At 37.7% G+C, this 15234-nt stretch overlaps 1 protein-coding gene across 1 annotated transcript; it reads right to left on the minus strand.

The window, feature by feature from the left end:
- Nucleotides 1-4813: 4813 nt before the first annotated feature.
- Nucleotides 4814-6483, minus strand: LOC149189851 (beta-glucosidase 13-like). The gene is made up of 5 exons (XM_089411959.1): nt 6278-6483; nt 6012-6043; nt 5630-5732; nt 5334-5442; nt 4814-5221 (listed from the first exon to the last, which is right to left on the minus strand). Exons 1-5 carry the CDS (start codon nt 6456-6458, stop codon nt 4996-4998), a joined length of 651 nt encoding a protein of 216 aa, XP_089268085.1. The 5' UTR covers nt 6459-6483; the 3' UTR covers nt 4814-4995.
- Nucleotides 6484-15234: the final 8751 nt, after the last annotated feature.

The following is a 15234-nucleotide window of genomic DNA, read 5'->3' on the forward strand; positions in this document are numbered from 1 at the left end:
CTGTGTTGGTTGGTCTATCTGATTGTAGTATGTAACCATGCCATTTGGGTTATGCATTTCCCTTTGTGGTGTGTATTCATTCACATCTTGACCATAGATGATTTATATGAAATTTTCATTCATTAGTATAATGCACTAGTAGTAGCTTAGTAATGAATTCCCTCTTTTCATCAAACTTTATTTTCATTTATATGGAAATTGGAAGTTTCATTTTTTAAATTTTTACTAATTGTAATTGTTGTGTACAACTCCATCACGATCCATGTCACATAGTCATGAATTTGATCGATGCTAGCTAATTTTAGAATGCAACTTTTTCGTTAATCCATTGCTTGTGCACAAACAATTGAAATCTAGGTTTTAGAATAGTTTTGCAGGAAAATATTTGTTCATTGCACCATCGTGCATGTTATTTGATTTGTTATGGCCATTTCATAAGATTTTTGACAAGTGACTCTTCTTCTAGAGTTTTGAATCATCCGCTTTGATTCATTAGTATTCAAAACTATGTAGATATCCTTATGCATTTCTAACTAGCATGGTCACAAGTTTACCCTTTCTGAAATGTCAAGGTTTTCTGTCAAGTTCGCTCTTTGCTCATATTTATTTTCTTTGGTTGTTCTTCTTCTTATTTTTATGTAGCTCTCTTTACACTATATGAAATTGGGAATCAAAACTTTCTGAACTCTTGTACACTATCAAATATTTTAACCTTGTAGCTCATCATTTCATATAATTCACAAATATTTCACCTGGCTACTCATATGTAGGTTTTGAATTAGTTTTTCTAAGAAATATTTCTTGGTCCACCAAATCTTGCAATATTAGGTGTGAGTCTAAGATAACCACAGTTGATTTAAGAGAGAAAATATTATTATTTAAACTTGGATGCAAAATTCTTGAAAGGTTTTAATAAATATTTTCTAAAATTCAAGTTTCTTACTTATCGTATCATATGTGTGTATGTTATCATATATTTAAAACCGTTTTTGGATTGTTCCATAGGGATTTCCCTCCTACACTTCTCACGTCCTCAAAATAAGGGAGAGTGTTTAGAAAAACATTTTACCACCCCGCATTTTGCAAAACTACGTGAAATACACAAGAAAATGTTTTGCCAAAGTACGTGACATGTTTCACAAAATTGGGGACTTCTAGGCAACGTGCACCCCTATGGCCCCCAACCTCCCCTTCCCTGTTACTGCAACTCCCTAACCTGCCCCCCTAGAAAAAAAAGTATAAATATAAATATGTAAAAAATTAATAAATCCATTGCATAATGATGAATTGTTATGTTGGGTTTTTTTTTAAATAATTTTAGATATGGGGCTCCTTACACTATCCCCTCATCCCCATGAATTTACTTAAAATTTTAGGGGTTTCTCTAGACATCCTCGTGTTTGTTTCCTCTCTCCCACACTTATACATCTTAGAACTTGGTGGAAAACTATGTCTTTGCATTTCTTTTATACAATATGAAGAAATATATGAAATTTTAGTGTTTTGTATATAATAATAAATGTTATATTCGAATTTAAAAAAATTACAACTATTGTTTTGACATACAACATTAAGATTTAAGCATAAAATGAAATCAATGTTTAAAGTAGAACATCACATAAAAGATTTATAACTTGAAAGGTAGGACATCAAATTCCAACCATGCATAGAATGACCTTGTTTAATAACAAGTTATCATTTTATTTTTATAAACCATGAATATACTAAAATTTTCTACATTTGAAAAGTAGGACATCAAATTTCAACCATGCATAAAATGACCTTGTTTAAGAACAAGATATCATTTTAGTTTTCTATTGAAGGAATATACTAAAGCTTTAAGAAGCTTGATAAAATAGTTGTATACACTAAAGGATTTTTGAAGAATTTGAGAAGGAACAATGGTGTACATTAAGAGATCAACTGACGGGCCTCTAAATTAGACATAAATTAAGGCTCATCTGACCATCCTTCAACACATTAAACCTCTCTTTTTGCATTAGATAATTTAATTTTAACTTTAATATGTTCATTATGAAGGTTTATGGATAATTGCATATTTGTGCCTAATATTATTTATTTTTGTGGAATATTGTGAGAATATTGGGTAGATTATGGAGATTTGGAGGAGGAAATAATCTAGGGACTTGCTCCCTACTACAAGAGGACCAATATTAGATAATAAATCAATAAGATATTCTGGAATTATGGCACAGATTGTGGAACTCCAATGATTGAGAAAATCTGGGAATGTGTTCCCTACCATTTAATGCAGATTCATAGTATTAGGAACCAAAGCCATTAATCGAGGGATTTTGGTGGGGCAAGATTCCTCCTTTCATGGAGAATGATTCCTAATCATTTTGCATAAGTACCAAGTCGAATTTTCTTCTAAGGGTTGATTTTTCTTAGTCTTCTTATGGAGAGAACTCATATTTTTGCAACCCCACTGTCATTTTTTGCAGGGATGTAATTATTTTAATGGAAATAATGAATATTGGCGTCATGTTCAACTTCTAAATCTTGGTCTCCTCCATAGGACTCTCAGTTTCCTTGGACTTGGCCATATTAGGAGCCTTAGAGCCCTTTTGTATCATTTATTTTTCTTCTTTTCACTTCTTATTCACATGTATCTCTTGTTCTTGTTTTTTATTTCTACATTTAGTATTGACGATTTCTTATTGTAAGATTGGGTTAAATGGTTGAATTAAGTTATTTTGCATAATAAAAAACATCGTTTCATCCTTAGAACAATTTTGGAAGGTCATAATAATCATTGAGATACTTGGATTAGTTTGCCTATTCCCAAATCTAGATTTCTAGAAGTCCCTTGTGGTAAATAACAATGAATTTATGCTATTTTTAGAACACGCTAACAAGCTTCAATCACGTTGATTCCACTTGCATTAGATCACAAAAACATTCTAGTTAATAACAAAAATCACCCCATTGAATTTTCACTTGATTAGGTTAGGCATTTGATAGATTTACTAGCTCACCAGTTCTCGAATTTCTAGATTGTAGACTAGTAATTTTCTGTTATTTTTTTAGCATGGGTTAATAGAGATATTTTTGAGTGATTCCACTTGGAATGGAGACCTAAGACATCCTAGTCAATAACAAAATTTTCCCCATTCAATTTGGATTTGATTTTCTTGGTTATTCTGTAAATTATAGTTTCCTTTAGTAAATTTGTTATTTCCTGTAGTACTCTTCCAACGTGTATATACTTGCCCATATTCACTCAAGAAGCTTGGTTATGATCCCTTAGGGTTGAATCAAGACCCTTAAGCTCTAAATCAATTATTAGGGAAGACTAAATACCACTTAGGACTTGCCTCTTTACCCATGCAAAACATTTCAACGATTTGGGCTAATGGACAAATTTATTAAATAGATAATACACTGATGATATCCACATCCAATGAACTCTGTTAATGGACCTAAACTCTTTGAAAAGTAATGGTTGACATTTAGTTCATGATCTTTACTTTATGCAATTAGAATACGTTTATTTCCTTGTATTTTCTTTCTTGCAATATGTTAAGGTTTCCATATCGAGCATTTTGTTTTCTGCAATTAGTTTAGAATTTGATTTCATTACATCATGACAACAAAGGAAGGACACATTGTATGCTGCACATATAGTGTTGATACTTCTTAATTTTGTACGAACCCCGGGTAGATAATTAAAGTTGGTAGCCTTGGGAGTTGCAGCGTTCTTGTTGCAACACTGAGGCTCATCATCAACTAAAGAAATAAAATTTGAATATTAGATGAAACGAGTGTTTAAATTAGAACTTCTCATAAAAAAAAATTCTTAACTTGTGGGGCAGAATATCAAATTTCAATCCTACATAGAATCACCTCGTTTAATAATAGGATCCCATTTTAGTTTTTTAACCCGGGAACATATTAAGGTTCTAGGAAGCTTATAAAACAATTGTGTACTTTAAGATATTCTTAAAGAATTTGTGGACAAAAAGTGCAAGTTTTTCCACATAAATGTCAATTAGTTTTGGTAATTCCAACATGATAGGAAATATGTATGTATATAGTTTCTCTTTTGTGGTTTCTTCAATTATTTTAAGGATTAACTCTCAAAATGACTAAACTATTGTAACAAATTACTTCAAAAGAATTGAAGAAGAAACACGATAATTCACAAAAATACAATCATAACACACATTGAATTCAGTTTATTCCATTTAGTTCAAAGTGAATTTAGACACAGAGGTTTTCGACTAAAGATAAATATATTGTTCCATTGAGACTTCAAGCCAACAACAACTTAACTCCACATTCTAATCTAGGAAAAAATCTCGCTAGAGAGAATCTCTCATATCCAACTAAGATTCAACAACCTCCACAATAATAGACAATGCATATATGTGTAGATAATCAGGGACACTCACTAGGCACACCAACAACAACTATTGAAAACTAATAAACCAGCGAGTGAACACTAGAGTCATATTTTCTAAGAAAACCAAGATGTCTTTCAATATTCCATTATTTATGCTGTCGGGATTTGGTTATGGAAAACATGAAGCACAAAAGCTCATATTTTGAAGTATACCTCTCATAAAGTTTGTTTCAAATATCATTTAAAGACTTGGATGCCTCTAGAATAAAATTGTAGTGAACGTAGATAAAATATCGAACAATTTGTATGGTTCCAAAGGACAATTTGGTCAAAGAAGACTACAAATTTTTTTAGGTAATTTCAATCTAGTGATGATGATGAAGATAATAATGATGAAAAGCGTCCATTAACACTAATATGATCTATCATATCTTAAAAAATAAGAAAAAATAAGAAATTAATTGAGATTTTTTAATGCATTGCTATAAACATCGTACATTAAAATGATGTAAAAGCATTTTGGAAGTGAATATAAACCTACATATCAAATTTGTTTAAGAAAATCATGCCTAAAATATACCGCATCGTTTTCATAAAATTGGGTTTCAATTATTGGTTCTATGAGACGTTCATAGGGTGTAGGTGTTAAGTAGAATTTGAGATTCAAGTATTGATTCCCTGCCTTCCCGCCTCTGCAGAAAAGTCTTGTACCAATGAGCAGATAGTTTGGGATAACGCTTCAAGTTGTCATTGAAGTCCACATAATGAAGACCAAAACGCGAAGTGTAACCACTCAAAGCTTCAAAGTCATCTAGGAGAGTCCATATAAAATATCCACAGATGTCTGACCCATTCCTGCCACAATGATGAATGTCAGAGATATTCATCATTTCACAAATTCCTTGATTTCATTGATTGTTTCATAAATGGTGTGCCTTGAATGAAACATTGTATGGTCTTTGTATACCTTATTGCTGCAAGCACATACTGAAGGACATCATGATGGAGATCCATCCTGAATTGGTCATTCAAAGCCTCAGAAAGGGGAATAGATGAATTATTAGGCTCTGAAAATCCTGTCTAGACATGAAAGCTGATATTGTAAGTCCAGAACAGATAATTAGATGGTCAATGAATAAAAAGTGTAGCACCAATCTGTGTATATTTTCTTGAACCTGCATAAATCCAAGTGTACAGAGAGCTCTCATTGAGGACCTGAAAACCTAACTTGTGGTAGAGGAATAACATAAGAAGAGTGCCCACCATTTTCATACACAATAATAGGAATATTATGGGAACGGTCCTCAATATATTTAAGCATTGCCTGCATGCTTTGTGGTACAACTGGCATACCAAAAATGGATCTCTGCCACAAATTTGAGCATGAGGTAAATATTTTTTTGTCAAGATATAAACATACTTAGAACGTACTATTAAAAATTTATAAAAAAAAATTAGTCGAATTTTTGGATTCTATTTGTCTCTCAGTTTAGAATTATGTTTCTAAACTAAGGCAGAGTTTAATCCAAAATTTCTATGGAACTGTAAAAATCTACATACTCGTATTTATAAAAAGGCTCCTGCTAAAAAGGAAAAGAAAACATGTGATTATAATAGGACATGTGATTCTTCAAAATCTTCTTACATTGACGCCGAGGGGAATCCCATCTCGCTCCACTGCATTCATCAAGCAGTACAGAACAACCATAAAATGTTCTTAATACCAATGTTCTTGGAATGTATCACTTTTGAATTTAAAATAACATAAAACTTCAACGGATCAAAAACATTTTCCTTTATGATTTCAAGACAGTAATGTTATTCTTTATAGATTTAAGGAGGCCAAGTTGAAAGGCTGTTAGAAGATGAGATTTATTGAGTTAAATCTATTTGTGAGAATGACTCTCGTACCTGCCATTCCAATGGACATATCTTGAGCATAGTCTCTTGACATAAGTTCACCTTTTCTTGGAACATCAAAACAATACATGTTAACATAGTGATTGACACCAATGAAGTCCAATGACCCTCGTAACTTTTGAGCCGGTTCCTTTGTAAATGAAGGTAACCGAGAACCCACTATATTCCTCATGCTCCCTGGATAGTCTCCAGAAACAAATGGATCTAAAAGCCTGGATTTTGGAAAAAGAAATTAATTCAGGTTGGTTGTGTAGGTTTTAACCCCGTACAGAAATTACCTGCATACGAATTCTAAATCACAGAAAAATAAATAATGCGAGAGCATAACACATAAAACACATATACACAGAGATTTTCCCCTGGATCCTAAAACCGGGACTACCAGCTTGATTTTTCATTATATTCCTTTCAATGTTACAATACATATTTATACATTCCAAAGCATCCAATACCATGGACCGAAAACCATTGCGTCCAAAACCATAGGTAGGTTCGCCCAACCTAATATAGGGTCCAAAAAAGAAAATTTCTCGGGGCGCTGCCCTGAACCCGTAGAGGGGGGCTACCCGCCCCCTTCAAACCCCCTGGACAAGGGGGGCAACCACCCCCCCGCTGCGCAATCGGCGCAACGAAGGGGGGGCTCCGCCCCCCCTCTAACCCCCCGGTTCACTACGTGGGTTAGTCGTGGAAAGAATATAACACAACCCAACAATCTCCCACTTGTTGTTTTCTTTCCATAGGGGGCCATAGTAGAGCTTAGTCATTTTTCTAGTCCTGAAATGCCCATTGTTTCTCTACACCAAGAGAACTTCTCAGAGCTCACAGATTTTGTCAATGCATCTGCGGTATTCTTCAAAGTGTCCACCTTTACCAGCAACACCTTTTTGTCTTCTATCATATCCCTCACAAAGTGATACTGAACATCAATGTGCTTTGTCTTTGAATGATAAGCAGGGTTCTTTGCCAATAAAATTGCACTTTGGCTGTCACAGTCTATTCTTATAGCTCCCTGTACTAACCCCATACTTGAACACAATCTTTGCAACCAAACTGCTTCCTTGCTTACATGAGTGCCTGCCATGTATTCTGCCTCTGTAGTTTATAGTGCCACTACAGATTGTTTCTTACTCATCCAACTGACTGCACCTCCAAATAGGTTAAACACATACCCACTTGTAGATCTTCTCTGATCCAGATCTCCAGCCCAGTCTGCATAAAAAAAGCCACGAATATCCGACACTTTGTCCAATCCTAGTCTTCCTTGGTAGCACAAACCATAATCACTAGTGCCATGCAAATACTTGAAAACCCGCTTCACTGCTGTCCAATGCTCCTTCCCTGGTTTTGACATAAACCTGCTCAATACTCCCACTGCATGTGCAATGTCTGGTCTAGTACAGACCATTGCATACATCAGGCTACCGATTGCACTCGCATATGGAACACGGGACATGTCCTCTTCCTCTTCTTGTGTCTTGGGACATTGTTCAGCAGATAACCTCACACCTACAGGAATAGGAACCTTCACCGGTTTACTATCCTGCATATTAAACCTCTGCAGTATTGTCTCGACATACTTCCTCTGGTTTAACCAGAGCTTCCTCTTTGCCCGATCTCTTCTAATTTCCATGCCCAAAATATAGTTTGCAGCACCAAGATCTTTCATGTCGAATTTGGAGGACAATTGGGTCTTCAAATCCTGGATAATTTCTTTGTCATTTCCAACCAGCAACATATCATCCACATACAAGACCAGATAAAAAACACGGTCACCAATCGATTTAAAATACACACAGTGATCTGCTTTGCTTCTGGTGAAGCCAAGTCCCCATATAAATGTATCAAATTTCTGATACCACATCCTTGGTGACTGTTTTAACCCATACAGAGACTTCTTTAACTTGCATACCAGTTCTTTCTTACCCTTCACTGCAAAGCCTTCAGGTTGCTTCATGTAGATTTCCTCTTCCAAATCCCCGTGAAGAAATATTGTGTTCACATCCGTCTGTTCTACCTCAAAATCAAAAGCAGCAGCAACAGATAAAAGTAATGTAATAGAAGTTACCTTGGCAACAAGAGAAAAAATATCACCAAAATCAATTCCCGACACTTGGGAATATCCTTTTGCTACCAACTGAGCTTTGTATTTCTCCACCTTCCCTTCTGCATTTGTCTTCTTTTTGAACACCCATTTGCTGCTAATGGGTTTCCTTCCAGTCGGCAACTCCACCAGATCCCAAGCCTCATTTTTGTGCAAAGATGCCATTTCATCAACCATGGCCTCTTTCCAGAGTTTTCCAATCCTCTGAATCTACTGCTTCCCTCACAGTTCTGGGATCATCATCAGTAATAGACAAAGCAAAATTTGAATAGAAAGCAGAAGGAATATACCTTGTCACATGGAATAAGTCGATCTTGCGAACAAGATAGACCTTCCTAGAATCTAAATAAGACCTAATGACAAGCAAACCACCAGACACTATCTTTCTCTAAATATGCTTTGATAAATAATAGCAAACAAGTGTTTTTAGGGCCTACCTTAGGTCCAACACAAGCTTGTGGATGCCCTCGCTCCTTCGATCCAAATGAGCTCCTTTTAGCGAATCTGCAAACACAAACAAGGCAAACAAATTAAATATCACCTGAAAAGCCAATTGCATAAAACATATTTAACATGAAAGTCAAGGAGTCCATGAAACAAATAACATAAGATACTTGTTGAGAAAAATGAGTTTGATTGTATTAATTCAAAAGAAGAAGAACTTTACAACCTTTTCCTTGACGTTGTACAAGCTCCTCCCAGGGTCCAGCAAGAAGTCTCCTCTATTTTGACAAGTTTCACTCACTCCCCAATGAAGCCAAAAAGATGTGTGATCTCTCCTCTTAAGCTCAACTAGGAAGTCTTGATTTCACCAGCATTTACCCTCAAAAATGTTTAGCTTCTAACCTCTCCAGCAACCAGCCCAATTCCTGTATTTATAGTGCAATGGAGGGAGGTTACTAGGTCCTCCTTCAAAAGGATAGCTCCTCTCATCAAGGGATTAGCTCCTTCTCTTTTGGGATGCATGAACCACCTCAGAGCGAACAATCCATGTCAAAATTCCTTTTAGAAACCTCTAGAATTAACCCAAAGTGAGTTTTTTAAGATAAAACTTGCGCCTTTTGACTTTCACAGGGGTCTGCACCTACACCGTTAGGGACAGAGCAGGCAGGTCCGCAGTTTTTGTACACAGAAGGTGCGGGACTGCAGGTGACCATGAGAGAAAGTGCAGAACCAGAGTTACATTGATTTTTAATGTCTTTCTCTCATTTCCAAAGCTTGATTTGATTAGCTGAGGTCTGAGACTTGCTTAGGAGGACAATACAAGTGATGATGGACCCATACTGACTGCAAATAATCATGGTGACGATATTTTTGTGTAACAGATTGCCCCCTAAAGTGTGAAGTCTGTAGTAGATGAGGATTTCTTATCATTTAGGAAGAGTGAAATACTTTATCATTTCGACGATCATCTTGTGGAGAGCCCGATTGGAACCTGTAAAAACATTCAATGCAAGATATATATATATGAGATCATATCATCGCTGAGGTAGGCATTCCCATACTCAGATCAAAACTGACTAGAAAAACTAACTACTGCTCTGATATAGGAATGATCTTGTAAAACATCACAAGTAAAGACTCATGTGGACACAGTATGGACACAGCCATCTGTTTATGAATAGTCCATTATATAATGAATACAAAATTCCTCGCAGCCTGGATTGTGGAAACTAGATCCAGGGTCTTCATTTCTACTTCCCGAAACAATACGATTCTATCCATGCGAATGAATGTGTTGATGTCGAACATGGTAGAAACCACTTGATTACCAGTCAATGATGTAAACTGTTAACAAGTGTGAGAGAAACCACCAGTGATGTCAATGGCTCTCAAAGTACCCAGTACAATCCATGAGATGCGAATAAATGTATTGATGTCGAACATGTCACGGAATCCTTTGATCGAAAGTCAATGATGTAAACTGTCGTCAAAGGCGAGAAACCTGCCATTGAGGCATGCGGATCTCAAGGTACTGACGATTTCTATATCATCTTTCTAGATAATGAGTTGATGTCGATAGAAAGTGATCCGTCGTAGGCAAGCCCACAACACGAAATCATAGATCAAGTTGAAGAAATTTAGTTGCAAGGACTGACTCAGGGATGGTCAAGATGGATGACAGATATTTTGCAAATGAATGGCTTATATGCAGTGACCTCTTGAACACATAACGACACGACAGATGGCTTGGTGACAATTGACCCAAAGTTAATACCCAGAAACCGGCTGAAGACTTTCAATGTGGTTTGATCAATTGTTAGGAAAAGGATTTCCCAACCCAGGTGAATGAAAGTGTCGTGTTCAAGAGTGGTTACAAAGTATGACAAACAGGCTCATTTTTCTCTCTTTTCCCCCACCATTTCTGGCAAGTACCTCTTTATTTTTTGACAAGCTTGAGGAGGATAACATTTGCTTGATTATAAGCTCATCCTTCGGATGAGTCCAACTTAGTTTAAATTCGAACCCTAAGAAGGAGTGGTTCGTTCCTGTTTGTAATTGAACAGGTCCTTTACTGTGAAATTTTAACGAGTCCAGTATAGGAGAAACTCGGCGTTTTTCAATTTTAGAGAGTCTGAAAAACTTAAGAAGACTCCAGAGTTGACCTTTTTCGTAAATTTGTGTCTCCCAAGCCCGAAAAAGTATAAAATAATACTTGAGAGAACTGATTTATCTTTTATGACCAAGGAGTACTTTTCGTCATTAGTGCCCTTGATCCGAAAAAGTAAAAAAGCGATCAATGACACGTCGTTTTATGACTGATATCGAATTTGAAACGACAAAAATCTGGCAATCTTTTCATGTTTTTACGGTCGGAAAAGAGCTGTAAGTGGACCGTCTTTTAATTCCGTTTTAACGAGTTTAAAAGAAACACTCGGCAATCTTTTCATGTTTTAGGAGTCAGAAAAGAGCTTAAAGATGACTCTACATGTTTTTTCGTTGAAAATGATAGATTTCGCCTGAATAATCCTTTATTCTGCACAAAAACACAAACATTACTCGTACCTGTTTGAAATGGATAAAAATGTTGCAAAATACCTTTTCAAAGTGAAACATGAACAAATTTGCAATTTATTTACTCAAAAAACTTATAAAAAGGGGTTTTGTCAATTCATTTTTACCGTTTGAGTTTGGGTGAGAAAATAGTGCTTTTGCTTAGAAAACTTCCCGTGAAGATTGCGGAAAATCCAACCGTCGGAATCGAACGTCGTCTTCTCCAAGTAATCCATAACCGTTTAATTTCTTGTTTTAGTCATTTATTTCATTTTTGGGAGGGTTTTTAGGCACAAAACCCACGCGCGGGGGCCCGCAGGTTTACCATTACGGGCTTGCGGACCCCGACTTTTTCTCCATTGGGAAAAAGCTCGGGGTCCGCACCTTCCGTGTAGACAAAGTGCGGTCCCACGCACTATGTCTAACATGGAGGGTGTGGTCCCCGTCGCAAGGGTTTTTAACCCAAAAATTCTCAAAAATGGACCACACAAAATATTTTCTAGCATTTTAATTTGTCTTTATGCTTGATGCAGAGAGTACATCATGCTAGATTGGCGTGAACGAGAGCATGAGGACGTGGATGCTGCCGCATGGAATCATCAGCCTTCACTTGATGCTTTGAGGGCATGCGGATTGTACAAATACTAGGCCATTCCTGGCATGAGGGCTCAGGTGGATTTCTTACAGTGGTTGGTTGACAAATGGAGCATACAGGACCAGTGCTTCTTTATTGGTGGCCACCAGCTCGAAATCGAGCCGGCGGACATATATTTCTTGACTGGTTTGCCTAAGAGAGGCGAAGACTTGACTCTGTTTGGGGCTAGGCCAGGTGGCCAGTCTGTCGATAGCCTCAGGCTAGAGTACTGCAACAGCCAGGCTAGAGACAAAGGGATAGACATAAAGACCATATCCCGTCCTGAGCTCATGGTGATTGCGTTCACTGTCACCAGACTTTGCGGAGCTGCCGCATTACATATTGCCACCGGATCCTAGATGCGTATGGCAGTTGATTGATTTCGAGGCACCATCTTCAACTGGTGCGATGCCGTGTTGGCCAATCTGAAGGGCCAACTAACCAGGGCCAAAAACGAACAACTAAATACCTTTGGTTATGAGGCTTTGGTCGTGAGTTTTGGCTTGGAGAGGGTTCCTATGCTGATCTAATCCCACAGCACCTTACTGTCGGAGTTGGGCTTCCTCGAGAGCCCAAACTGATGTGATGGGTCGCAGTTATGGCCCGTCACCCGGACGAGAGGACAGAGGTTGCTCGATTCAAACCTGAGTATTTCCAATGGTTGGAAAAGCAAGTCTTTTCCATTCAGGACTTCCCTTACGCTGGGATAGATTTTCGTGGTGACCCAGACATGGTTCTTCCACCAGGAGAGCAGTGGGATGAGTCAGGTAAAATCCTTTTCAACATTTTTCTATTTTAATTTTTTTTTGTTATTTTTTCATCGTCTCAAAACTGATAGTAAAAATTTCAAATGCAGATGTGGGTCCACAGCGACCGGCCGCTCTCCGGCCTTACGAGAGGAGGAAACCAGTTGCACCCGCGCCAGCCCCACAGGACGAATCAACAGAGGTTTTGGCCGAGTTGGAGGGTCATCTCGAGCGCTTGACAGGAGATATTCCTGAGACCACTATAGACGACATTCCTCGTCGACTTCAGCGCTATGTGATTGGGGTCCCGGGACCTTTTAGGAGGTTCCTTTGCAAGGTGGCCCGTGCAGTGGTTTCTTATAGAGATCATCACCAGTGATAGGATGATCACCTATTGTGGGCACATGTGACATTTTTGTTTTTTGTACTTATCATTTTTGCCGATCATAAGGTGTTTTTCAACCTATGATCGAGGACGATGTATTTTTTGACACACTCCTATATATATATCACTATTACCGGCTTATCTTGTAAATCATGTTATGAAATGGTTTTAAATTTACATGTATGATTATTGCAAATGTCTATTTAACATTCAAGAAGAAATTGCATCTGCTAATGTATTTAAAGACCTTGGAATATGCTAATATTCAATATAATAAAATTCACGTTCCAAGAGACGCACTCTCAAAAATAATCTTAATAACACTGGATTTCTAATGGCATACACTCTATTAAGCTGTAATACAACGAGTTCAGAATCTAACCTCACTATCAAACTCCGAATCCCAAATGAAATAGATTCAGATAATAACTCAATCTCTGCACTATACTCGGCAATGTTGTTCGTTGTTTGACCGAGGCTTACCCCATGCATAGATACTAACTCGTCAGAGGGCGAATAGATAACCCAAGCTGTGGAAGAGATGTTCCGTGTATTACGACAAGCACCATCAGTGAAACCAATGTATGTTTGGAGAGGCATCGACATCTGCAATATCAAGAGTAAAACCAAGATAAGTAGGGATAATGACGAAAAACACTCTCTAAGCTAAGCACATTGTTTAAACTAAAACACACCAGCTAGAAAGAAAAACTATCCTAACTAAATCTCCATACCCATTCTTTTAAGCATAATACCTCTTCAAGTAAAGGCCATTTCTGGGTTTACCCAAAGAGTCCCCGTCAAAGTCTACCAATTCATAGGCCCCTTTGGCTAGCTTTTGCTTGACAACATAGGGACGATGCCACATAGGAACGAATTTTCCAGCGCCTAATTTATCATTAGCTTGATTGTAAACTAAGACTAGATCTCCTTCCGAAAAATTTCGAGGGGTCACATTTCGACATATTGAGCTTTCATTCGTTTTGCGTGAGTCTCGATCGCTAACACAGCATCACGTCGATTCTCATCTAATTGAGCCAAGTATAACAAACGCTTTTCCTCTTCGGAAGTGGCTGGAAGTAACTCAATGGCCATTTGCAGTGACGGGATTTCGCATTCAATGGGTAACACGGCTTCCAAACCATAGATGAGTTGGAAAGGAGTGAACCCTGTTGATGTTTTTACTGAAGTTCGGTATGCCCAAAGCGCTGAAAATAACATGTTGTGCCAATTCAACTGATGAATCCCAATGATTTGTCGGATCATGATGACTAAAACTTTGTTGATGGATTCAACCAGACCGTTCGCTTGTGGATAATAAGGAGTTGAACTATCGTGACGTAAACCAAGCTGGCCTGTAAGTTCGGTCATCATAACGTTTCGAAAATGACGCCCATGATCAGTGATTATCGCTTGCGGGACACCAAACCTAGCAATTATATGATTGAACACGAAAATTACAGCTGTCGTACCGTCTGCCTCAAATGTAGGCATCCCCTCGGTGCACTTAGTAAAATAATCTACCGCAAGGATGATATACGCATGCCCCCCAACCAAGTGAGGGTTACATGTAATAAAATCGATACCCCATTTGGGAAAAGGACCAACGGCAGTTATAGGGTGGAGAGGAGCAGGTGGAGCACGCATCTTACGATAAAAAATCTGGCAGTTGTGGCATTTCGGACCGCCGTAATACAATATTTAAATAAAAACGGCTAGAAGTAGCCAGCGCGCAATATATTTTGGGCTGTGGCAAACCCAGACATATGACCGCCACATGCTCTAGAGTGACAGTCATTTAGAACCCTTTCAGCTTCCTCGTGAGTTAAGCAACGTCAAAAAACAGAGTCCGCCCCACGGCGATAAAGAGTATCTCCAATAATCCTAAATTGTTGGGACTGGAATCGAATTTTTCGACGTTCTGACCTTGAAATTTCTGTCCGAAAGGATTGGGTTTGGAGATAAACGATGATATCCCCATACCACGGATCTAAAGTGTTGATTAGAAACATGGATTCGTCTGCAATGGGCTCCTCCGCCACAGTTTCCATGTCAGCACACGGGAAGTCACACATTAACTCCGCAAAA

Source organism: Pinus tabuliformis, chromosome 3_1 (assembly GCF_031772625.1).
Source record: "Pinus tabuliformis cultivar Carrire ecotype Pingquan chromosome 3_1, CPIR1, whole genome shotgun sequence".
NCBI classification, from domain to species: Eukaryota; Viridiplantae; Streptophyta; class Pinopsida; order Pinales; family Pinaceae; genus Pinus; species Pinus tabuliformis.

What these genes read in the sequence shown, in the direction of transcription:
- LOC149189851 (XM_089411959.1), bottom strand. Translation starts at nt 6,458, where the DNA reads ATGAGGAATATAGTGGGTTCTCGGTTACCTTCATTTACAAAGGAACCG. An exon ending in TATGTCCATTGGAATGGCAG is followed by an intron (nt 6,044 to 6,277) that starts GTACGAGAGTCA and finishes TGATGAATGCAG; the next exon opens with TGGAGCGAGATGGGATTCCC. An exon ending in GGATTCCCCTCGGCGTCAAT is followed by an intron (nt 5,733 to 6,011) that starts GTAAGAAGATTT and finishes AATTTGTGGCAG; the next exon opens with AGATCCATTTTTGGTATGCC.